General features: G+C 38.0%; 1 protein-coding gene across 1 annotated transcript in view; it reads left to right on the forward strand.

Annotated features, from left to right (window-relative positions):
* Positions 1-2150: 2150 nt before the first annotated feature.
* The window catches only part of LOC127847526 (filaggrin-2-like), a 146195-nt gene continuing 120350 nt past the window's right edge, over positions 2151-27995 (forward strand). Inside the window, exons 1-2 of the mRNA XM_052379533.1 lie at positions 2151-7230; positions 7566-11458. Coding sequence (XP_052235493.1) covers positions 2151-3812 — 1662 coding nt within the window. The 3' untranslated portion in view covers positions 3813-7230; positions 7566-11458. The remainder of the gene's footprint in view (positions 7231-7565; positions 11459-27995) is intronic.

The raw sequence follows: 27995 nt of genomic DNA on the forward strand, positions 1-27995 counted from the left end.
TTCAAGTATAGGGATCCTAAGCCTTAGGACGGCTAATTGTGCCTCATTAGCATCCGAGATTCTTCACACGCTCAACAGGCTAACAAAGCTGTATTTGTGGGGAACCTTTACGGGTCGATGTGATCTCAAGCTGCCTGCGTCATTGCAGTGTATAAGTCTTCAGAAAGGCGAATGTTCATCTGAGTGGCTGAGCAGCTTGTTGATCACGCTCTCTTCATTAGATCATCCTGTCAAGTTTGAGCTGTGGGATGTTGTATTGCAGTCAAGTGAAGACATCCGTGGAGACGAAGCGCATACACATATATCGGACTTGCGATCTCAAATACTGTCACATGACCTGTCAAACATTGAGTTATTAGTGAAACATGGCAGTAAGGAACTGTTTGAATTATTACATGATACAAGTATTGGGATCCTAATCCTGAGGACGGCTAATTGTGCCTTATTAGCATCCGAGATTCTTCACACGCTGAATAAGCTAACTAAGCTTTATTTGCGGGGAACCTATACGGGTAGATGTGATCTGAGACTGCCTGCGTCATTGCAATGTATTAGTCTCTACGAAGGCAAGTGTTCATCTGAGTGGCTGTGCAGCTTGTTGGTCACGCTCTCTTCATTAGATCATCCTGTCAAGTGTGAGCTGTGTGGTGCATTGCAGTTAAGTGAAGACATCCGTGGAGACGAAGCGCATACACATATATCGGACTTGCGATCTAAAATACTGTCACATGACCTGTCAAACATTGAGTTATTGATGAAAAATTGCAGTAAGGAACTGTTTGAACTATTACATGATACTAGTATTGGGATCCTAGACCTGAGGACGGCTAATTGTGCCTCATTAGCATCCGAGATTCTTCACACGCTGAATAAGCTAACTAAGCTTTATTTGCGGGGAACCTATACGGGCAGATGTGATCTGAGACTGCCTGCGTCATTGCAGTGTATAAGTCTGCAGGAAGGCGAATGTTCACCTGAGTGGCTGTGCAGCTTGTTGATCACGCTCTCTTCATTAGATCATCCTGTCAAGTGTGAGCAGTGTGGTGCATTGCAGTCAAGTGAAGACATCCGTGGAGACGAAGCGCATACACATATATCGGACTTGCGATCTCAAATACTGTCACATGACCTGTCAAACATTGAGTTATTCGTGAAAAATGGCAGTAAGGAACTGTTTGAACTATTACTTGATACAAGTATTGGGATCCTTAAATTCATTACGGCTAATTGTGCCTCATTAGCATCCGAGATTCTTCACACGCTGAATAAGCTAACTAAGCTTTATTTGCGGGGAACCTATACGGGTAGATGTGATCTGAGACTGCCTGCGTCATTGCAATGTATAAGTCTCCAAGAAGGCGAATGTTCATCTGAGTGGCTGTGCAGCTTGTTGATCACGCTCTCTTCATTAGATCATCCTGTCGAGTGTGAGCTGTGGGATGTTGTATTGCAGTTAAGTGAAGACATCCGTGGAGACGAAGCGCATACACATATATCGGACTTGCGATCTCAAATACTGTCACATGACCTGTCCAATGTTGAGATATTCGTGAAAAATAACAGTGAGGAACTGTTTGAACTATTACGTGATACAAGTATTGGGATCGTTAGCCTGAATCAGTGATGACGGCTAATTGTGCCTCATTAGCATCCGAGATTCTTCACACGCTGAATTAGCTAACTAAGCTTTATATGTTGGGAACTCACGCACTGGTCGTCAACTCGGGTTATAACGTTAGCAGCTCACACACTGGTCGTCATCTCGGGTCATAACGTTAGCAGCTCACACACTGGTCATCATAGTTTGTGATACCGTCAGCAGCGCACACACTGGTCATCATCGTGGGTTATACCGTCAGTAGCACACACCCTGGTCATCATCACGGGTAATACCGTCAGCAGCGCACACACCGGTCATCATCGTGGGTTATACAGTCAGCACCGCACACCATGGTCGTCATCTCGGGTTAAACCGTCAGCACCGCACACACTGGTCATCATCGTGGGTTATACAGTCAGCGACGCACAACATGGTCGTCATTGCGAGATATACCGGCAGCAGAGCACACCACGGTCGTCATCGCGAGTAATACTGTCAGCATCTCACACAGTGTTAATCCTCGTGGGAAATACCGTCAGTAGCTCACACCATGGTCGGCATTGCGAGATTTATCGGCGGCAGCGCACACTCTGTTCATCATCGTGGGTTATACCGGCAGCAGCGCACACACTGGTCATCATCGTTGGTTATACCGGCAGCAGCGAACACCATGGTCATAATCGCGGGTTATACCGTCAGCAGCTCACACACTGGTCATCATCGTGGGTTATACAGTCAGCAGTGCACACCATGGTCGTCATCTCGGGTTATACCGTCAGCAGCGCACACACTGGTCATCATCGAGGGTTATAATGTCAGCAGCGCACACCATGGTCATCATCGTGGGTTATACAGTCAGCAGCGCACACCATGGTCGTCATCTCGGGTTAAACCGTCAGCACCGCACACACTGGTCATCATTGTGGATTATACAGTCAGCAGTACACACACTGGTCATCATCGTGGGTTATACAGTCAGCAGCGCACACCATGGTCGTCATCTCGGGTTAAACCGTCAGCACCGCACACACTGGTCATCATCGTGGGTTATACTGTCAGCACCGCACACACTGGTCATCATCGTTGGTTATACAGTCAGCAGCGCACACACTGGTCATCATCTCGGGTCATACCGTCAGCAGCGCACACACTGGTCATCATCGTGGGTTATACAGTCAGCAGCGCACACCATGGTCGTCATCTCGGGTTAAACCGTCAGCAGCGCACACCATGGTCGTCATCTCGGGTTATACAGTCAGCAGCGCACACACTGGTCATCATCTCGGGTCATACCGTCAGCAGCGCACACACTGGTCGTCATCTCGGGTTAAACCGTCAGCAGCGCATACCATGGTCGTCATCTCGGGTTATACAGTCAGCAGCGCACACACTGGTCATCATCTCGGGTCATACCGTCAGCAGCGCACACACTGGTCATCATCGTGGGTTATACCGTCAGCAGCGCACACACTGGTCATCATCGAGGGTTATACCGTCAGCAGCGCACACACTGGTCATCATCGTGGGTTATACAGTCAGCAGCGGACACACACTGGTCATCATCGTGGGTTATACAGTCAGCAGCGCACACACTGGTCATCATCGTGGGTTATACAGTCAGCACCGCACACACTGGTCATCATCGTGGGTTATACAGTCAGCACCGCACACCATGGTCGTCATCTCGGGTCATACCGTCAGCAGCGCACACACTGGTCATTATCGTGGGTTATACCGTCAGCAGCGCACACACTGGTCATCATTGTGGGTTATGACGTCAGCAGCACACACACTGGTCATCATCGTGGGTTATACAGTCAGCAGCGCACACCATGGTCGTCATCTCGGGTCATACCGTCAGCAGCGAACACACTGGCCATCATCGTGGGTTATACCGTCAGCAGCGCACACACTGGTCATCATTGTGGATTATACAGTCAGCAGTACACACACTGGTCATCATCATGGGTTATACAGTCAGCAGCGCACACACTGGTCATCATCGTGGGTTATACAGTCAGCAGCACACACACTGGTCATCATCGTGGGTTATACAGTCAGCAGCGCACACACTGGTCATCATCGTGGGTTATACCGTCAGCAGCGCACACACTGGTCATCATCGTGGGTTATACCGTCAGCAGCGCACACCATGGTCATCATCGTGGGTTATACAGTCAGCAGCACACACACTGGTCATCATCGTGGGTAATACAGTCAGCAGCGCACACCATGGTCATCATCGTAGGTTATACAGTCAGCAACGCACACGCTGGTCATCATCGAGGGTTATACAGTCAGCACCGCACACACTGGTCATCATCGTGGGTTATACAGTCAGCAGCGCACACCATGGTCGTCATCTCGGGTCATACCGTCAGCAGCGTATACACTGGTCATCATCGAGGGTTATACAGTCAGAAGCGCACACCATGGTCATCATCGTGGGTTATAATGTCAGCAGCGCACACCATGGTCGTCATCTCGGGTCATACCGTCAGCAGCGCACACACTGGCCATCATCGTGGGTTATACCGTCAGCAGCGCACACACTGGTCATCATTGTGGGTTATGACGTCAGCAGCACACACTGGTCATCATCGTGGGTTATGACGTCAGCAGCGCACACCATGGTCGTCATCTCGGGTCATACCGTCAGCAGCGCACACACTGGTCATCATCGAGGGTTATAATGTCAGCAGCGCACACCATGGCCATCATCGTGGGTTATACCGTCAGCAGCGCACACACTGGTCATCATCGTGGGTTATACAGTCAGCAGCGCACACCATGGTCATCATCGTGGGTTATGACGTCAGCAGCAAACACACTGGTCATCATCGTGGGTTATGACGTCAGCAGCGCACACCATGGTCGTCATCTCGGGTCATACCGTCAGCAGCGCACACACTGGTCATCATCGTGGGTTATACCGTCAGCAGCGCACACACTGGTCATCATTGTGGGTTATACAGTCAGCAGCGCACACACTGGTCATCATCGTGGGTTATACCGTCAGCAGCGCACACTCTGTTCATCATCGTGGGTTATACAGTCAGCAGCACACACACTGGTCATCATCGTGGGTTATACAGTCAGCAGCGCACACACTGGTCATCATCGTGTATTATACCGTCAGCAGCGCACACACTGGTCATCATCGTGGGTTAAACAGTCAGCAGCGCACACCATGGTCATCGTCGTGGGTTATACAGTCAGCAGCACACACACTGATCATCATCGTGGGTTATACAGTCAGCAGCGCACACCATGGTCATCATCGTGGGTTATACAGTCAGCAGCGCACACACTGGTCATCATCGTGGTTTATACAGTCAGCAGCGCACACACTGGTCATCATCGTGGGTTATACAGTCAGCAGCGCACACCATGGTCATCATCGTGGGTTATACAGTCAGCACCGCACACACTGGTCATCATCGAGGATTATACAGTCAGCAGCGCACACCATGGTCATCATCGTGGGTTATACAGTCAGCAGCGCACACACTGGTCATCATCGTGGGTTATACAGTCAGCAGCGCACACCATGGTCATCATCGTGGGTTATACAGTCAGCACCGCAAACACTGGTCATCATCGAGGGTTATACAGTCAGCACCGCACACACTGGTCATCATCGTGGGTTATACAGTCAGCAGCGCACACCATGGTCGTCATCTCGGGTCATACCGTCAGCAGCGCACACACTGGTCATCATCGAGGGTTATACAGTCAGCAGCGCACACCATGGTCATCATCGTGGGTTATAATGTCAGCAGCGCACACCATGGTCGTCATCTCGGGTCATACCGTCAGCAGCGCACACACTGGCCATCATCGTGGGTTATACCGTCAGCAGCGCACACACTGGTCATCATTGTGGGTTATGACGTCAGCAGCACACACACTGGTCATCATCGTGGGTTATGACGTCAGCAGCGCACACCATGGTCGTCATCTCGGGTCATACCGTCAGCAGCGCACACCATGGTCATTATCGGGGGCTTTACCATCAGCAGCGCACACACTGGTCATCATCGTGAGTTATACCGTCAGCAGCGCGTACCATGGTCGTCATTGCGGGTTATACCGTCAACAGCACACACACCGGTCATCATCATGGGTTATACCGTCAGCAGCGCACACCATGGTCGTCATTGCGGATTATACCGTCCGCAGCGCACACAATGGTCATCATCGTGGGCTATACCGTCAGCAGCGCACACCATGATCATCATCGTGGGCTATACCGTCAGCAGCACACACACTGGTTATCATCGTGGGTTATACTGTCCGCAGCGCACACCATGGTCGTAATTGCGATATATACCGTCAGCAGTGCACACACTGGTCATTATCACGGGTTATACCGTCAGTATTGCTCACAGTTGTCATCATCGCGGTATATATCGTCAACAGCGCACACAGTGGTCATCATCGCTAGTTATACCATCAGTATCGCACACAGTGGTCGTCATCGCGTGTAAAACCGTTAGCAGCGCAAACAGTTGTCGTCATTGTGGTTTATACTGTCAGCAGCGCAAACAGTTGTCGTCATCGCGGTATATACCGTCAGCAGCTCAAACAATTGTCGTCATCGCGGTGTTATCCGTCGTCAGCTCATACAATGATCGTCAATGCGGGATATACCGTCAGCAGCGGTGTAACATTTAAATTGATTTATTTGCATATATATTTTAACGTGATTGTTTTTATTTTCCAGAGTCAGATGTGACTTAATGTAACAAAGAGTTTATGAATCCAAATTGTTTTATTAATCATATTTTTTAAACAATTCTTCACTGCTTAAACTGTTTGAATAGTGATAAATGCAATATAACAATATTCATTGTTTTATAACCTTTCGCACTGGTCACATTCTGTGAATCTTTGTATTTAACTAAAACTATGTAAATGCAAACTAGTATGGACCTTCTGAGGCAACAGCTGAACAACTGTTTTGTCCGATTCCAAGCTTACACTCTTATTTTCATAAAATAACATGTTTTTAGACTTTTATGATGTAACGACGTAATATGTTACCAATAAATCCAGTCAAGCGATAAATGCTTATAATGTAGACAATACTATACTTTCAATAAATTTGGATCTGCTACAAACCAACAAACTATGATTTTAAATATTTAATTAAACATAAAATATGATTTGGTTTTGAGACTAATGCACAATTGTTCAAAATTCAAATTATAAACTTCAGTCAGAATGCAATCACGTTCCCTATTCAACATATATTTAACTAGTAGAAAGAAATCAAAGATCTTACCGCTGACTTTTAAAGTTTATTCAAATGCATAACCAATTCAATGGGAATTTTGATTTTTAATTAATATATGTACGACGTTATTTAAATCGGCGAACAGAATCAAATCGAGTAAAGGGCCAAACATATCTTAAGCATGGCAAAAATCTGAACAGAAACTGTATTAGGTTTTAAATAATGTATGGACATGTATGAAACAGTTTCAAAATATGTTATTTATGTTTGCAATTCGAATAACATTAATATGATATTTGCACGTTTTCTTTTTAGCTGCAAGAACGTGTGTCATTGAGCCCGCAGTTTATAAGAATACAAAAAGCATGAACGACAACTCTGCAGTTAGATTGTAAGGGAAGCCAATAATGCTAGTCTCAACCTTGTGTCAGTTTTTATGTCATTTAGAAATAAATAATGTAATTTTTGTTTCAATAAACCCAATTTGTATCGAATTTAAAATAAAAATACAAATGTAAAATGTAATATTAAACCGGCTTTAAAACAAACTATAAAGTAAAAGTATATAACAAAACATGTTTGTTCCGGTAAACTTACAGTTTTCGTTTACTCGTGATCAACGTTTAAAATGAATGATACATATATATATATATGTTTTAAAAGCCTTCAAGTTTACAATCGAAATATCGCCTCTTTGATTGTTTTTTTTTCTTTTTATTTGAGCAGGTGCTCCGCTATGGTCTCAAGAGTGCAAAGAAGTGTCAAGGGACCCTGATTGAAGATTAAATACCGCACCAATAATAAGGATCATCGCAAGTTTTACTGCACTGTCCGACTCGTTCTAGTCGGTATGGTAACGTGGTATCCCGGCGATGAAGAAGAAAACCAGCACTGCTTTACATACTAGTGAACGTTTAAAGAGCAGGTAACCCATGTCTAGATGGTTTCTTCCTGTTTCCGATGACTGGAGTCAGTGACAATACTTTCTCTTAATGATGCATTCATTGAACTTGCTAATTTTTATTATAGTTTCGTCTGGATTTGATTGACGCTTGATTATGTGCCGTCATTATTTACGTAAAGTACGATGTTTTACACTGTGAATTCGTAATGTTGATAAATACTTTGGTAGTTGATTTATTACCCGATAACATTTGACAAACGTTTATGTATACATTGTTTTTACTCACGTCATTTTGATAAATGTGAATAAAAGGTTTTATGTAGACTTCACCGCTATTGAATTGTGTAAATAGAAGGTTGTATGTAGACTTCACCACTATTGAATCGTATAAATAGAAGGTTTTATGTAGACTTGAACACTATTGAATCGTGTAAATAGAAGGTTTTATGTAGACTTCACCACTATTGAATCATGTAAATAGAAGGTTGTATGTAGACTTAACCTCTATTGAATCGTGTGAAAAGAAGGTTTTATGTAGACTTCACCGCTATTGAATCGTGTAAATAGAAGATTGTGTGTAGACTTCACCACTATTGAATCGTGTAAATAGAAGGTTGTATGTAGACTAAACCTCTATTGAATCGTGTAAATAGAAGGTTGTGTGTAGACTTTACCACTATTGAATCGTGTAAATAGAAGGTTGTATGTAGACTTCACCACTATTGAATCGTGTAAATAGAAGGTTGTATGTAGACTTCACCGCTATTGAATCGTGTTAATAGAAGGTTGTATGTAGACTTCACCGCTATTGAATCGTGTAAATAGAAGTTTGTATATAGACTAAACTGCTATTGAATCGTGTAAATAGAAGGTTTATGTAGACTTCACCACTATTGAATCGTGTAAATAGAAGGTTTTATGTAGACTTCACCACTATTGAATCGCGTAAATAGAAGGGTTAGGTAGATTTCACCGCTATTGAATCGTTGTTTTACATGGACTAGGTAGACTTCACCGCTGTTAAATCGTTGTTTTACATCGACTACGTAGCATTGTTTTTGAATTCCCAAAATAATTTCTATCTGCAAATATAAAGGTGTAAGTGGCAGTATGTTTTCACTGTGTAAGTCATTTCGAATAACCAAATTGTAAATGCCTTATTCACATTACGTTTTCACGTTCATATATTTCGTTTTATCTTCATACTCCCATTAAATTGTACCTATGTTTCAAATTGAAGAGAACCCGCAACGCAATAAACATAATGATGCACGTGCATAGTGGTATAGCTGCATGTGTAAATAATTTGTTTGCACATGTTTATTTGTATTTTTAAATGATTTACAGCGGTAAAGGCAAAACGTGTTTTAATTACCATGTTGCCATCATGGTTATGGTTTTGATTTTATATACTGAGATGTTACTTCGGGCATTGCTGTAAATTACATAATATTATTTCATTCTATTTCTTCATTTCGGATGATCGTGTAATTACCTTGTACAAATATTAAATAACATGCTGATGGAATGTAAATGCATTTATACATAAATGTTGTTGTAAATACATATTTTTATAACCTGTATGCAATTATATTAATTTACATTTAATTACATTACATTTAATTACATCGTTACTCTTGTAAGTTGATTTATTCAAACATAAGGATCGATTCAAGTTTGTAGAAAAGGTTCTGAATACTGTAAAATACTATTTGCTCCGATTAATGCAATTAAGAATATATTAAATTATGTAGAAACGGTTCTAATTATCATATTATTTTTACGCAATACATTATATAACTCTGACAAAACTTTACTTTTAGTATATGTTTTGGTTACGAGTAACAATCATGCATTATATTAATTACAATTATTTTATGGTTCCTGCGTATTTGAAGCTCAATTGGTATTGGTAAAGTATTTTAGTTTTGATTTTTAAATTTGTAAAAACTTCATTATTTTTCAAAATTGTTCACGTGTTTTGTTTTATGTTTCAATTCGTTGATAGATAACCTTCATAGATGAAGGTTAAACGCTACTTGCAAAGTATAACTTGTCTCCCAAATACAATAAACGTTAATGCATTATTTATTTTGTTTTACATATGTTGTTTGTGTTAATATAATTGAAGTGTTACTGGATTGTAAATTATTTGCAATGTGAGAGTTGACCAGCCACAATATGCTGTTGTAATGATGCTGATACATGCGCAGCTTCTATTGACCGAAAATACAAAATACACGGATAGCTTTATTGTAAGCTTGCCAATTTGAACGAAGCTCTGCAAGTAATTATGCAGTTCGCGTTTTAATTGTATCATGTGTTTGTCCTTTCATTATAGAATGGAACTTATTTTATTTCTATATATGATTAACATTTTAAATATTGTTTCAGAGAATTGTACATTGTCCAGTGCGCCATTTTGATTTATTGATCGAAAGTTTAACTGACGTTTTAATTGCACGTGTGTGCATATGAAACTCAATTGTTTGTTTTTTATTTTACGACATTCTGTTAATTTTTAAATATGATGTATCAATATTTTTTTCTAATTTTAATGAACATTGATTGTTGAAATTATTGAATGTTGAATACACGCTATCAATGTATTGAATGTGGAATTGTTAATTTAACATTTGACGAGTCATCGAACGATTTGTTATACTTCCAATTGTCGTATGCTGCAAAGATAAATAGCAAAAAGTGAATATTTTGGTATATATGAGAAATATTCATCTATGTTTGCGGAATTAATATCTAATAACTGTGTAAAACCTTGAAAAACTAAATTCGAAATGTGCATTTTCAATAATTTACTTCTATACGAATGTACAGGTACATACACATTTCCGAATTTTACAATGTGGTATAAAAATCCGTAGTTAACGGTTAGCAAATCTGACAATAGTACGTCTTTGTGCTTCGTATATTCTAACACGATTATTTTACAATAAGTATGGGCGGTATCCAATGTTTTGTAAAAAGTACTGAAGAATTCCTTGAAATTGAACAGTGAAATGCAAGTGCTAAAACGCGCCCGATCACATCGTCACAAATTTACCGTTTCTGTTCAACGTTATGTAACAAAAGCATTATATGCTGTGAAAAAAATCGTAATTAATATGTATAACACTTGTAAAACTAAGTTAAGTTTATGTTAACCTTGTTTGTTTTCATGTTGCATCATCTATAGCATCGATATGAGGTCGCCATGGCGTAGAGTGGATGGTGTCCGCCTAGCGGGCAGGAGGTCACGGGTTAGATCCCCACTTTGGAACCGTTCTTTAGATCTCCCCCAAAGATACCAAGTACTGGCTCTACACAGGAAAATGGCTCGAGAGCGTTTCAATATGCCTTATGCTTTCGATGCGATCGAGCTTTATAAAAATATATTTAAACTAACTACAGTATCAATTAATATTAATTAATATAGGTAATTTGATAGTCATTTAGACACAGGACACAAACTTAATAATAGTACATAATATAATGTAAGAATTATATTGACGTCATAGTGTTTTGGAAATGCTAAGATGACGTCATTGATAAGCGCGGTGATTGAGATTCGTAGAAAGATTAGCGGAGTATAGAAACATTTTTAGTAATCATGCATGAGCTTTTAGAATTAACCTATTTAATTAAGCTCGATTTCATCGAAAGCCTTATTTTCATTAAAACTCTCACGAGTCCGTTTCCTGGGTAGAACCAGTACTAGGTGTCTTCGGGAAGAACGCTCCCACAGTGTTGATGAAACCCGTGTTCGCTAAGCGGACACAACATCCAGTACGTCACGGCGACCTCTAAGCATCTTAGCTTATGAGCTTTGCAATACAGACATTATGTTGTATAATCCACGGTCATTAGTATTGATGCCTAATAAACAATAATAGAACAATATCATTATTCCTTTAACTGAACATTTTGTCTATGTAATTAAACATGTAAATGCATGTGATCATTGTTAAATAGTGAAACCATACGATGAAATAATTTCACGTCCTTTGAGCAGATGAAAGTTTGATATATTATTAAATTCACCAATTTCCATTTGCTGAAATGATCATATTTATTGAGACTATGTTCGTATAAGATCGTTTAATTGTTTAACCCTTTCAGTGCGGGAACCGAATTTTGAAGGCCTTTGCAAACAGTTTGGATCCAGATGAGACGCCACAGAACGTGGCGTCTCATCAGGATCCAAACTGTTTGCTATTCTGATAATATTCTTTGAAAAAAATCGAAGAAAATGCTAATTTTAGAAATTCAGCAGACGACATTTTAGCAGACGACAAATTTCCCAGCATGCAAAGGGTTAAACCATAGCACTGCTTATATTGCATGAATGTAAGTGCGTCGCCAACATGATCTTATTACTGTTCTTGATTTGAATAAGTAGCTCAAGAAAATTGTTGTTCTACCAAGTTAGCATTTAATTAACAGTTTATTTTGTTCTGTGTTATTTATTGTTTTTATACGATTAATGAACTAAATATATGTATACATCTTTTGTTCAGTACGCAGATTTTTTTTTATTGATTTTTATCAAACATCTCTATTACAACGTGAATAAACAAATGAAGCAACAACACATTTTGTTCTCTTTCATATACCCAAATATTATATATATTTACTATGGCTGCACATACACGTGTTTAAGGTATAAACTAAGAAAAACGCTTTATTTGCTTAGGTATTTACATGGTATTGTTTAAAAGTGTTACCAGAAAAAACATTTTTGAGACGATGCTGTGTTATTTTGTAAATAGTGAAAAAGAGAGGGGAGAAGCTAGGTTGCAGTATACAGACTTTTATGTTGATAGGTTTTATATGCTCCTTATGGAACATTACATTGAACCCTCGTACATTTCGTGATTAAAAACAGGAAACTGTGAACGTTCTGTTGTTCTTTTGAAATGTTTAAGTCATTCATTTATTTAAATTAAGCTACTTTTTCTTTATTTATTCGGAACTAACACACGTTGCCACCGGTATATAAACCGTAAACATGTACATAGTGTTAACTCTCTTGTAATTCTTGTAACCAATATTTTGAGACAGTATATATCTCAGAGTTGCAAATACGGCACATAATTCAATTAAAGGGGAACATCGACGGTATTCTAAGCAATAGAGGCACGAACTCAACAACGCAGTGTCACTCCTTTCAAGAATATATTTCTAGAGTAACGCTCGATAAGTCATTGTCGGCTCAGGTACTGCTTTAAAGTACAGTTTATAAAATGTTTTTAAATTCCGGATTATATTATACTTAAGAATTATACAATATAATTATCAATGTGTGACAGTACTTAGCCTCCGGCTTTAGTCCATATACAATAAGAGGCCGCCTGGCTGGTCACGTTCATGCCATAGAGTCCGATGTTGGGTTTTCTATTTCTTAAATACATTGAGTATGTACATGTAAATGCAAATCTATCAACTACTATACGCTAAATTTGAAAAATACTTGCTAATACAATTACCTATAACCCACTAGTATAATTTCAATTAATATATTTTAAACAAAAAACAATGAAGTATCGACCAACTCGTAAGGTACAATACGTGCGTAAAGCCCACTAGGGTAAATGGAATCTCAGAAACAGATAAGAAAGGAACATATACATATATGATCAAAATATAGGTTTTAAAAAGACGTGAGCCCGGAAGTAGGCTTAGTACTTATACACATACTAATCAATAAATTTGATAGCGCGCTTTGTTTTAAAATGAACGTACTGTCGGTATGTGACTTGAATCAACGACCCCCGAGACAGGCCACTTTGACCCGATGAGTACACATTTATTGACAAAGATAACCATGGCTAGGTCGGGTTAGCGATGCTCATCAAGGCATCCTAGGTCCAAACACCGTTCCTGGCACCATGTGAGTTTATTAGGTGGTCACAATTTCGGACAGGTGGGGATCCACCGGGTACTCCGGTTTACCTTAAAGCAAAAAATTAAGCCAAAATTAAATATCTTCCAGTTAAAAATGATAGCTTGAAAATATAGTTATAATTCAAAGTTTGTCCCAATTGTCGTGAGTCCGTTCAATTGGTGTTTTATTCTTCACTAAACGCAGTCAATCCACATTGTCTATGAAGTTTGCAATGACATCCAATCTCTATTTCACATTTGACCTGTTTTATTGAAATACATTTTTTACGCTAGAAATGTCAAGAGGTATCTTATATTTGTGCTCTATGGTGTTAACAATATGATTTGTGAAAAAAAGATAACGGCTTTGTACAAAGCATCTGCAAGATGCGCAAAATTATACCCTACTACAAGTGAACCCCGCTTTGGAAATCGATGATTAATGAATGTGCATAAAATGTCATCCCAGATTAGCATGTCAAGTACACACAGGATAATCAGGAACAACACTGTCCGCTTTTATGGTATTTTTCGTTAAAAGGAAGTATCTTAGCGAAAATCCTGTTAAGGCGAAAAGTGTTGTCCGTGATCTGCCTGTGCGGACTGCACAGGCTAATGTGGGACGACACTATAAACACATGCATTAAGCCCCGTTTTTCCAAAAGACAGGCTCACATATAATGCGTTATTTGCGCAGCTTTCTTGCGGCCGTTAATCACAGAAGCCAACTCTTTTAACATATGCATAAATAAACGAGCCAATTCTACGTAGTTGGTGGCGCTTAACACGCATGCATTTAGTCCCTTTTTCCCAAAGCGAGGCTCACATATAATGCGTTATTTACGCAGCTTTTCTTGCGGCCTTTAATCACGAACGCCACGTCTTTTTAGAGATGAATTACCGGTAGTGAACGAGCCAATGGTACTTCCGTGGTGGCGCTAAAGAACGGAAGTGTTTTAAATGCACAGAGCATTGTACATGGTTAGAAGGTTGTATATGTTTTCTTTCAACATATTTCGATTTATTAACAAACAAACGGGCAATGTTGTGCCACTAAGCTGAGATTCATTCACCATCCACAAATGTGCAGAAACATACAATCACACATAATTTGGAAACATGATGCCCTTTATAAGTCATGAGATGGTGGAGGTTTTAAAAGCAAAGCGATGTTTGTTTGCATATGTTGCATTTTTTTAAAAGAGATAGAGCCACTGTCAAGAAGATGGCGCTAAGAACGGGCGCTATTAAAAGCGTATTAACAAGTAAACAGCAAAATTGTGTATATCCAATGATAAGTGTTTTGCATTTTATTTATTCAATAAAGATTTAGTCCCTGAAAATCTCGAGCCGAACATGTTCGACAACAACTCTGATTTTTCCTATTACTAATGACGTGAATGTGGAACACAATGACGTCACTACCGTGTTGCTAACCTCATATCGATTATTGACCTACGTTGGAGTGAGCTACGCCCGGTATAAAGATCATGCGATTGTAGAGGCCGATATCTGCAATGTATACTTTCTTTATGATAAGACGTTGTAAAGTAAGTGTAAAAAACTTAATAAGATGCATAAACGTCGAGCTCGTGTTAAAGAATGCTTTTCACAATGGTATGACAATATGGGCTTCAGCTTTGAGTAAAGTTTTGGCGCAATGCGTCCGTCCTCACACTATTGAAATTTATTTTGAAAGAGACCGGTCAAATTTGACCTTGACATTTTAAGTCGGGACATAGAGATTGCACGCGACACACACTTTCCATATGGTAAGCTTTTTTTATCAAGTTATTGTTAAAAAAGCCTTCTAAATCACACATACAATGTAAGTTACTTTATTAGACTAGTCCTAATTCAAGGTATTGTTCTTGTTAATCACGGTAGTGAATATGCTAAAAAAGCGAAACATAACATGGTGATGAATCATATGAACTAATAATGTTTGAAAAAATACTTGATCAATAAAAATTACCATTCATAAGCTAAGTCTGCGTCAAGTTTAGGAAATGAGAAATCACATTTTTCAAATGGTACGAGCATGTTCGTGTCCCAATGTTTAAATTTCAAACTTGTAATTGGTAATCGTGGTGTATGCAGTTGTTGATTTTACTCGGATACGGCATTTCACAGACTTTTCTTCCAAATTCAGAAGGAAATTACTCGTTACTGATGTCCTATTGTAAGAAGAAAGGGGAGGTAACCTCTGTGTGGTATTTTGGAGTAATGTGTACCGAAGACTTCAATCGTAAAATAACGGATTTGATCCCCGGCCCTTCCTCATTAACTAATGTTGGATAAAGCGTTAAAACCTGTTTAACATTTATTTTCTAACCTTTGATATAAGCAGGACAGTCGTCAGTTACTGGTATAAATATGTGCACTGGTAAAATGAAAAAGTTGGCATTGGTTAACTTATCGACTGCATATGGCTAAACGTTATGATGAAAAAGGAGGAATATTCAACTAAATATATAAAAACATTTTTTGTAACAAAGGAAAAAAAACATGGACAGTTATTACATATGAGCAATGATGGATTATCTCACAAGTCTCGGGCGAGTCCTTGTACTTCCGGTAGAACCACGTGATGGTGGGAGAAGGCTGACCGGTCACGTTGCATCACATGACGACATATGGTGTCCGCTCGCAAACCTGCATGTGCCAGTCACGTGATGGATAAGCAACAATCTTCGGGCGTCTAAACGGGTCCTATAAATATAATTTTACCACGGCATGTGACTTGTTTTCTATATACAAAGAAGAAAAACTACTGTCGGTTATTACCCCGATATACCAACGGTTGTTTAAAGTGACGTCACTTGGATTGTCTGCGCACATTTTATGAATGAAGACGACGTCATTTGATTGTAATTGTTGTGGTGACGTCACGTTTTCGCGGAAAAGTGGAGGACGTTCGGTTAATATAATTCTCATTTATAACCTTTAAATCGTGGATAACACATTAATTAAATCGTGTTAGAGTCGAAATGATCCACGGGTAACCGTTGATTATTGCGGTAATAACCAACGGTATGTCGTTCCGATGCTTGTTATCAAACCACTCGGGCTACGCCCTCGTGGTTAAACTCCTACGCATCGGAACTCCATACCGTTGGTTATTACCTTCAAACCTTTTGACCTTCAAACACAAAGTGTGACCTTGACGTTGAAGATATCGACATTATTCTTTCGCATGACACACCTTCCAATAATGTAGAAAAAATAGGCCAAATGATTTTAAAATCTCACAATGAATGACATAGTTATGGCCCGCACAAGCTCATTTATGGCCATTTTTGACCTTTGAACTCAAAGTGTAACTTTGACCTTGGAGTTATTGACCTAATTCATTCGCGCGACACACCGTCTAATGATTGTGAACAAATATACAGAGTAATTTTAAATCTCACAATGAATGACATAGTTATAGCCCGGACAAGTTTTGGCCATTTTTGACCTTTGAACTCAAGTGTAACATTGACGTTGCAGACATCGACATTATTCTTTCGCATGACACACCGTCCAATGATTGTGAACAAATGTGCCAAATGATTTTAAAATCTCACAATAAAAGACATAATTATGGCCTGGACAAGCTCCTTTATGGCCAGTGTGACCTTGACCTTGGAGTTATTGACGTAATTCTTTCGCACGACACACCGTCCAATAATGGTGATCAAATGTGCCAAATAATTTTAAAATCTCACAATGAATGACATAGTTATGGCCCGGACAAGCTCATTTATGGCCAGTGTGACCTTGACCTTGGAGTTATTGACGAAATTCTTTTGCGCGACACACCGTCCAATAAAGGTGAACAAATGTGCCAAATGATTTTAAAATCTCACAATGAATGACATAGTTATGGCCCAAACAAGCTCATTTATGGCCATTTTTGACCTTTTAACAATGTGCTCAGGTGAGCTAACAAAATATAAAAAACAAGCATCAGAAGGCATTAAACATTGCAATATCAAATAAAAATACAGCACTTTCCAGAAAAGGCAAATCAAAGCAGAATTTAAGTGACATTTTAGGCTCATTTGCATATCTATTGATAAAGCTTTGTCACCAGTCACTAAAGATACCCGAGAGACAGTTTTGACTGGGATGAAATTGACTGACTCAGTGAGGAATAAGAGCAGAAGATTGGGATGTGTCAATAAATTCAAATGAAAATTGTGTCTTGCATATCTTCTACATGCTTATGACGAGTTATAAAATTAGTCACTTAAAAAACAGAAGCTTGCTCCAATAAGTTCCCATTAGGTGGGGAAAATACCTAAATTATGTCAAAATTTACTTAAGAATTGAATAGCATTTTTCTGCATTTCATCGTTGTATGAACTGTCGGGAAAATTATGCCTAATTTGCATAAACGCTGGCGTAATTACAACACAAAATTATCTTTAAGCTGAAATTCTATCGTGGTAAGGGTCATACATATTCTTTTTAATCTAGCCTATGAATCTATTTTCAGTTTCGGTTTCATCTCCTTCAAATGGGTCTATATCTTTGGAGTTCGCGAAAAAATATAACGTCATTTCGCTATTGACCAATAAAAAAATGCCATTAAGTTTCGCGCAAATCATAACGTCATTTTGACAACTTGTTTATGACCAGAAAGTATCTCTATGATTCATGTTTAAATTTGCATACGAAGTGGGTTCATTGGAAAATGACAAACCCGTCACATGAACAAATTATCCAATCAGAATGCAGCATTCATATGAAAGTGACAGAAGTTCTAATTATTTGTCCATAACTCTGTCCTCTGTGAATCAGATCACATGGAAAGTGCGTCTTGAAAATCTCGACTTCATGCTTAGAAATGCAAACAATATAGTTTATCAACATTCGCACCTTGGATGCAAGAACACTGTCCATTTAACACAAAAGTTCTAAAAATCACAATGTAATGTGTACAGTTTCATCAGTAATTTGCTTTCATTTGGCACCAAATATCTCATAAGATATCACAATCTAATGTGTACAGTTTCATCAGTAATTTGCTTTCATTTGGCACCAAATATCTCATAAGATATCACAATAAAATGTGTACAATTATCTCCTAATCATTTATAAACATACTCCTCTCACACAAAATATCTAACAGTTTAAGAACTAATGTGTACACTTTCATAAAAATCTTAACACTTATATACAGGCATTGGTCTTGCACCAAAGTTCTGTTAACAATTCACAAATTAATGTGTGCCATTTCATTATAAATCTTACTAATAGCTAATAATATATCTGGCACAAAAGTCGTTTTTACAATTCACAATCTAATGTGTACAATTTCATATGAAATCTTTTCACTCATAGCTAGTCATAGGTCTTGCAGAAAAATTGTTATAACATTTCACAATCTAATGTATTGTTTCATTAGAAATCTTCTCACTTATAACTTGTCATAGTTCAGACACTAAATATCTCATAACCATTCACAATCTGTGCACTATTTCATAACAAAACTTTAAACTAACAGCTTTATTAGAAATGCCACTCAAAGCTAACCATAGGGTGGCACTTGAATTCTCTTAGCAATTCACAATCTAATTCACAAAATAAAATGTGTACAAAAAACTTCTAACAGCCAGTCATAGGCCTATCTTTGAAATAAAGTTCTCATAACAATTCACAATCTTATGTGCACAGCTTCAATACAAAACTTCTAACTAACAGCCAGTCAAAGGCCTATCTTTTGAAATAAAGTTCTCATAACAATTCACAATCTAATGTGCACAGCTTCATTACAAAACTTCTAACAGCCAGTCAAAGGCCTATCTTTTGAAATAAAGTTCTCATAACAATTCACAATCTAATGTGCACAGCTTCATTACAAAACTTCTAACTAACAGCCAGTCATAGGCCTATCTTTGAAATAAAGTTCTCATAACAATTCACAATCTAATGTGCACAGCTTCATTACAAAACTTCTAACAGCCAGTCATAGGCCTATCTTTGAAATAAAGTTATCATAACAATTCACAATCTAATGTGCACAGCTTCATTACAAAACTTCTAACTAAAAGCCAGTCATAGGCCTATCATTGAAATAAAGTTCTCATAACAATTCACAATCTAATGTGCACAGCTTCATTACAAAACTTCTAACTAAAAGCCAGTCATAGGCCTATCTTTTGAAATAAAGTTCTCATAACAATTCACAATCTAATGTGCACAGCTTCATTACAAAACTTCTAACTAACAGCCAGTCAAAGGCCTATCTTTTGAAATAAAGTTCTCATAACAATTCACAATCTAATGTGCACAGCTTCATTACAAAACTTCTAACTAACAGCCAGTCATAGACCTATCTTTGAAATAAAGTTCTCATAACAATTCACAATCTAATGTGCACAGCTTCATTACAAAACTCCTAACTAACAGCCAGTCAAAGGCCTATCTTTTGAAATAAAGTTCTCATATTAATTCATTTTCTAATGTACACAGCTTCATTACAAAACTTCTTACAGCCAGTCAAAGGCCTATCTTTTGAAATAAAGTTCTCATAACAATTCACAATCTAATGTGCACAGCTTCATTACAAAACTCCTAACTAACAGCCAGTCAAAGGCCTATCTTTTGAAATACAGGTCTCATAACAATTCACAATCTATTGTGCACAGCTTCATTACAAAACTTCTAACAGCCAGTCATAGGCCTATCTTATGAAATAAAGTTATCATAACAATTCACAATCTAATGTGCACAGCTTCATTACAAAACTTCTAACTAACAGCCAGTCATAGGCCTATCTTATGAAATAAAGTTCTCATAACAATTCACAATCTAATGTGCACAGCTTCATTACAAAACTTCTAACTAACAGCCAGTCATAGGCCTATCTTTGAAATAAAGTTCTCATAACAATTCACAATCTAATGTGCACAGCTTCATTTCAAAACTTCTAACAGCCAGTCATAGGCCTATCTTTTGAAATAAAGTTCTCATAACAATTCACAATGTAATGTGCACAGCTTCATTACAAAACTCCTAACTAACAGCCAGTCAAAGGCCTTTCTTTTGAAATAAAGTTCTCATAACAATTCACAATCTAATGTGCACAGCTTCATTACAAAACTTCTAACAGCCAGTCATAGGCCTATCTTATGAAATAATGTTCTCATAACAATTCACAATCTAATGTGCACAGCTTCATTACAAAACTTCTAACTAACAGCCAGTCATAGGCCTATCTTATGAAATAAAGTTCTCATAACAATTCACAATCTAATGTGCACAGCTTCATTACAAAACTTATAATTAACAGCCAGTCATAGGCCTATCTTTTGAAATAAAGTTCTCATAACAATTCACAATCTAATGTGCACAGCTTCATTACAAAACTTCTAACTAACAGCCAGTCATAGGCCTATCTTTGAAATAAAGTTCTCATAACAATTCACAATCTAATGTGCACAGCTTCATTACAAAACTTCTAACTAAAAGCCAGTCATAGGCATATCTCTAGAAATAAAGTTCTCATAACAATTCACAATGTAATGTGCACAGCTTCATTACAAAACTTCTAACTATCAGCCAGTCATAGGCCTATCTTTGAAATAAAGTTCTCATAACAATTCACAATCTAATGTGCACAGCTTCATTACAAAACTTCTAACTAACAGCCCGTCATGGGCCTATCTTTTGAAATTAAGTTCTCATAACAATTCACAATCTAATGTGCACAGCTTCATTACAAAACTCCTAACTAACAGCCAGTCAAAGGCCTATCTTTTGAAATAAAGTTGTCATATTAATTCACAATCTAATGTACACAGCTTCATTACAAAACTTCTTACAGCCAGTCAAAGGCCTATCTTTTGAAATAAAGTTCTCATATTAATTCACAATCTAATGTGCACAGCTTCATTACAAAACTTCTTACAGCCAGTCAAAGGCCTATCTTTTGAAATAAAGTTCTCATAACAATTCACAATCTAATGTGCAAAGCTTCATTACAAAACTCCTAACTAACAGCCAGTCAAAGGCCTATCTTTTGAAATAAAGGTCTCATTACAATTCACAATCTAATGTGCACAGCTTCATTACAAAACTTCTAACAGCCAGTTATAGGCCTATCTTATGAAATAAAGTTCTCATAACAATTCACAATCTAATGTGCACAGCTTCATTACAAAACTTCTAACTAACAACCAGTCATAGGCCTATCTTATGAAATAAAGTTCTCATAACAATTCACAATCTAATGTGCACAGATTCATTACAAAACTTCTAACTAACAGCCAGTCATAGGCCTATCTTTGAAATAAAGTTCTCATAACAATTCACAATCTAATGTGCACAGCTTCATTTCAAAACTTCTAACAGCCAGTCATAGGCCTATCTTTTGAAATAAAGTTCTCATAACAATTCACAATGTAATGTGCACAGCTTCATTACAAAACTTCTAACTATCAGCCAGTCATAGGCCTATCTTTGAAATAAAGTTCTCATAACAATTCACAATCTAATGTGCACAGCTTCATTACAAAACTTCTAACTAACAGCCCGTCATGGGCCTATCTTTTGAAATAAAGTTCTCATAACAATTCACAATCTAATGTGCACAGCTCCATTACAAAACTTCTAGCAGCCAGTCAAAGGCCTATCTTTTGAAATAAAGTTCTCATAACAATTCACAATCTAATGTGCACAGCTTCATTACAAAACTTCTAACTAACAGCCCGTCATGGGCCTATCTCTAGAAATAAACTTCTCATAACAATTCACAATCTAATGTGCACAGCTTCATTACAAAACTTCTAACTATCAGCCAGTCATAGGCCTATCTTTGAAATAAAGTTCTCATAACAATTCACAATCTAATGAGCACAGCTTCATTACAAAACTTCTAACTAACAGCCAGTCATAGGCCTATCTCTAGAAATAAAGTTCTCATAACAATTCAGAATCTAACATGCACAGCTTCATTAAAAATCTCATTAATAGCTAGTCATAGGTCTGGCACTCAAGTTCCCATAACAAATAATCTATAAAATAAGCCAGTAGATTATATTATAAACCAAACAATTAAAACAAGGCACTAAAGACAGGCAGTCTGGCGCAACGGCTTTCATGATGTGGCCTTATGGTGATCTTCGTTCTGTCTTTCTACATTCATTGTAGTCAGTGTGAAGAACAATGATGAAGCTATCTGAAAAAATAAATCAACTAAAATTTAAGACACTTTCATTTCTTTTACTGACAAGGCAAAAAGATCAATCTGTTTGAAATGATTACATTTTATTTTTTCTTGACATGCTTTGCTCCCTTATGGCTTGGTCACTAATATATGCCATGCAACTACAAAATGAGAAGGATAATTGTAAATGCTTATTTGTTTAAGAGTGATCTAGCTATGAAATGGGGCAATAGAACTTCCAAACAAGAGCTAAGTTTGTGAAACACAATGCCCTCTATAGCGCTTTGATGTCCATCATCAGCTATTTAAGAGCAAACAAGCAAATTCTTTGAATTGATATCCCCCGCCACTATACTCTTGGACACAAAAGTTGTCTGGACAGATGGACAACTCTAACATGCATCATCCTCTTATCCATACATATGCTCATACCAAGTTTCAATGAAATCTGCCAAAGCACTTCCAAGATATTGCTCTGGTCACAAAAGTGCCGGACGGACGCACGGACAACGCCAAAACAATATACCTCCGCCTATGGCAAGGGATAACAAAGCCCATAACTTCACCAAAAATCAATAGCCAGTTTAAAACTCACACTTCATCTGTAGACTTTTCATTTTATAATCAAGGTTACATTTTGAATGTAAAGGTCACAGTGACCTTTGACCTAGTGACCTCAAACCATGTTTGATTGTAGATCTCAATGAGATTCATGCTCATGCGAAGTTTTAAGAACACATACCCAAGAGTTTTCATTTTATGAGCAAGGTTACAGTTTTGGGACAGACACACACATACAATTACAGACAGACAGACAGACAGGGACAGAAAGGCCAAAATCACCTTTCCTTTGTTAAGACTATTTTCAGAAACCTAAAATAACTCTGAAGGCATATTTATTTCAAATGGAATATCTGAAAATGATACAGATTTATGAAGTTGCTGCAAGCCTAATTTAACTTTAATTTTAAGTGCCTGAATTAATTTCTGTGAAATTTCAGTTTGGAGTTATGCATGGAGGAGTCATATTCACAGTCTAATGACAGCGTACTGTTGATATGTGGGACATCATGTTATGCTTGTTTTTAATATTATATTATGTGCTGATGTTTTTGATTTGCTCAGCATGACAAAGTTGGTCTTCTAAGCCTCACTGATTAAGTCATTTTGAACCATTACAATAAATCTTTTTCAATATAAGAGAATAATGGAATTACTATAGCTTTATATAATTAACAAACAAATTCGTTGAATTGGTATCCCCGGCCAATATGGTTCTGGACACAAAAGTGTTATATTTTACACTAAAAAAGCATTTTTTCAAGATACAAAGGACCATAACTCCGTTATTAACAGATGGTTCGTTATTAACAGATGGTGTACAATGCAATTAGGCCAGCATCATCTTATTTTAGATATATATATATATATATATATATATATATATATATATATATATATATATATATATATATATATATATATATTCATACAAAGTTTCAATTAAATCTGCCAAAGCACTTCCAAGATGCATGAATGGCTTCGGACACACAAAAAAGCATTATTTCAAGATAAAAAGGGCCATAACTCCGTTATTAACGGATGGTGTGCAATGCCATTTGGGGTGTATCATCCTGTTATTCATATATATACTCATACCAAGTTTCCATGAAATCCGCCAAAGCACTTCCAAGATATGGCTCCGGACTGACGGACGGACAGAAAGACAGACGGACGGACAACTTCAAAACAAAATCCCTCCGCCTATGGCGGGGGATAATAACCTTAACTTATTTGCAGATATTGTACAAGGGCAAATAGCTCAAAAAAGTGTTTATCATTAGTCAAGCTAGAAATGACAAACTCCTTTCAAACAAAGGTAATAAATATACTTTTTCTTTCTATACACAAGTATTTTTAAGATGTTTTGTTTCATCAGAAAAATAAAAGTTCAAACCGAAACAAAACTATCAACCAATTACAACCCACACTGAACTAACCTGTTGTGTGGCCGTTTCCATGTGCGGCCCTTCCTGTGATATGTATGTGTCTTGTGCCCCCTCCTTCTGTTCCACTTCCACCTGCTGGGTGGGTGCGACCTCTGCCACTGGATCTGCCTGTGATCTGGCTGACTGGACTCGTCCGTTATCGTGATGTCTGGGACCTCTGCTGGGGACACCTATAGGGGGTACACAATGAATTAATGTGATGGTTTAATATACAGAAGTTTAAATAAGAAGGTATAGAAATAATAAAGAACTAGGATTTTCAAATTATTTGAAAACTTGATTAACAAGAATATCAGTGAAACTGATGGATGCTCTCCGATGATGCGCTTTGTCAATCTTATGTTAATAACAACCTAAAACAAGAGCACCGCCTTGCGGGTGCAGACCGCTCATCTATTTTCTTTTTAAAGGTGAAGGGACTCTCATTTTCACAAAGGAGGGAGGGGTGGAGTGAAGAGGGGTGCATTGTGTGGGGGTGTGGACATTTATTACATTATCTTCCAAAAATGCGAAAAAAAAATAATGGGGGGGGGGTGGTGTGGGGGGGGGGGTGGGGGGGATTCTTGGGTGCGATGGTTGGACGGTATTTCAAACATAAAATAATAAAAATAAATATTTGTGTTTTTTAACCGTTTCAAAAAAATGGGGGGGGGGCTGAGGTGGGGGGGGGTATAGTGTGAGGGTGTGGAGGTTATTTGTGAGATGATCTTAAAAAAAAAAAATAATTTAGGGGGGAGGGGGGATTCGGGTGGGGGGAGAGGGGGTGGGGGGGGGATTCTTGGGTGCGATGGTTGGACGGTATTTCAAACATAAAATAATAAAAATAAATATTTTTGTTTTTTAACCGTTTAAAAAAAAATTGGGGAGGGGGGGTGGGGGGGTATAGTGTGAGGGTGTGGTGGTCATTTGTGAGATGATCTTAAAAAAAAAAAAAAAAAAAGGGGAGGGGGATTCGGGGAGGGGGGGAAGGGGGGGGGCACGGGCGATGGTTTGGGTGGAGTCTATTGTGGTTTGTCAGGTAAGAGTAGTTTTGTCAAAGTATCAATCAAATCTAATCATAAATAAAGAAGTTATGGCAATTTTAGCAAAATTTAATAATTTGACCTTGAGAGTCAAGGTCATTCAAAGGTCAAGGTAAAATTCGACTTGCCAGGTACAGTAACCTCATGATAGCATGAAAGTATTTGATGCATGGCTACACGCAAGCAACCACGCTCTCTCGAATACAAACGAATTACCAATTTTATTCTTTTTGTTCAAAAGAATTTTCAACATGTTTGGTTGTTGTATCTTATGTATGTTTAATGTAGTTCTGTTTTTTTTTCTCTGTCCCTTTAGATGTTCTATATATTTTCACAAAACACCGGGACATATACGCGCGCCTACACACGCACAAAAATCACACACACGCACACTCACGCACACACACACGCCCGAACACACAAACACCCACACGCACACACACACGGACACCCGCACACACACATATACACGCATGTACATACACACACACACACACACACACACACACACACCACACACACACACACACACACACACACACACACACACACACACACACACACACACACACACACACACACACACACACACACACACACACACACACACACACACACACACACACACACACACACACACACACACACACACACACACACACACACACACACACACACACACACACACACACACACACACACACACACACACACACATTATATCAACGAGCAGGCGTACAAACTTAACATATTTATTACTTGAGATTATGGCATAGGAAACAAAAACACGTACAGTTTAAATACGCAAACGCCACGCAAACATTGTTGTTGTTTTTGCATGCCAGTGTTTTTTGTGTGTGCGTTGTTCTGTGTGCTGTTTTTCTTTCTCTTAAGCATTTTTTCACTTGTTTAATGATAGTGTTTGTTACACAATTTTTTTTTTGTTTTCTTTGGCGGAACCTTTTCTTCTTATTTGTCATTGTAAACAGTTTTTTTTATCATGTGTACCCGTTGCTTTTCGGGGTGTAAACATAACTTTTTTTCTGCTCATTTTTGTTTCCATATTTTGTTTGTATGTAGAGACATATCTTATCTTACAATAGAAACTAATTGGAGATGTTTTAAATTTGAAACTAACTGGACAAGCACACACAAATCATCATTTACATCACCCTCCTTTAAATGATTAAATTATGTACATTGAATGTAAAAGGGCTAAACAATAAAGACAAACGCATAAAAATCTTCAAATGGTTAGACGAAAAAAAATATAGTATATGCCTTTTACAAGAATGTCATTTGACACCTACTTTAGCACAAACCTTAAAAGATGAATGGGACGGAGAAATCTATCTCAGTGGAGAACATACTAATAAACAAGGCATTGCCTTTCTTATAAAAAATAATGTAGGGATCACAGTCAATAACTTTAACGAAATAATAATTGGCAGACAAGCAAGTATAGATATCAAAATACACGAAACAGTATTAACATTAATTAATGTTTACGGCCCTAACATAGATGATTCCACATTCTACGAAACATTACAATCCTTTATAATTAATAACCACGATAAAAACATCATAGTCGGTGGTGATTTTAATACTGTTCTTAACCCATTATTAGACAAAAAGAATGGAAACCTTTATACTCATCCTAAAAATAGAAACATTTTAAATAACATATTCGAAAACTACAATATGATAGACATCTGGCATACTATATATCCAAACGAAAGCAAATTCACCTGGCACTCAAACACAAAACCAACAATATTTTGTAGATAAGACTATTTTTTAATATCTGAATCTCTTTGCAACATTATTGACACATGTAACATAAAACCAGCATTTATGACTGACCACTCTCTAGTTGAACTTAAACTGCACAATATACAACCTGAAAGAGGCCCAGGATACTTTAAAATTAACAACAGCATCTTATTAGATACACAATATCAAACACAAATAAAACAGTAAATATTAAATACAGTTCAAAATAATAAAGATGCAAACCCAAACACCTTATGGGAAGTAATTAAAGGAAATATACGTAACACAACAATTAGATACACATCATTTAAACAAAAAGAAACACACAAACTTGAAACTGAAACCATCAAAACCATTGAAACACTTAAAACACAATTGAAACAAACAAACACAAATGATACCACCGACATT

Source organism: Dreissena polymorpha, chromosome 10 (assembly GCF_020536995.1).
Source record: "Dreissena polymorpha isolate Duluth1 chromosome 10, UMN_Dpol_1.0, whole genome shotgun sequence".
Lineage (NCBI taxonomy): Eukaryota > Metazoa > Mollusca > Bivalvia > Myida > Dreissenidae > Dreissena > Dreissena polymorpha.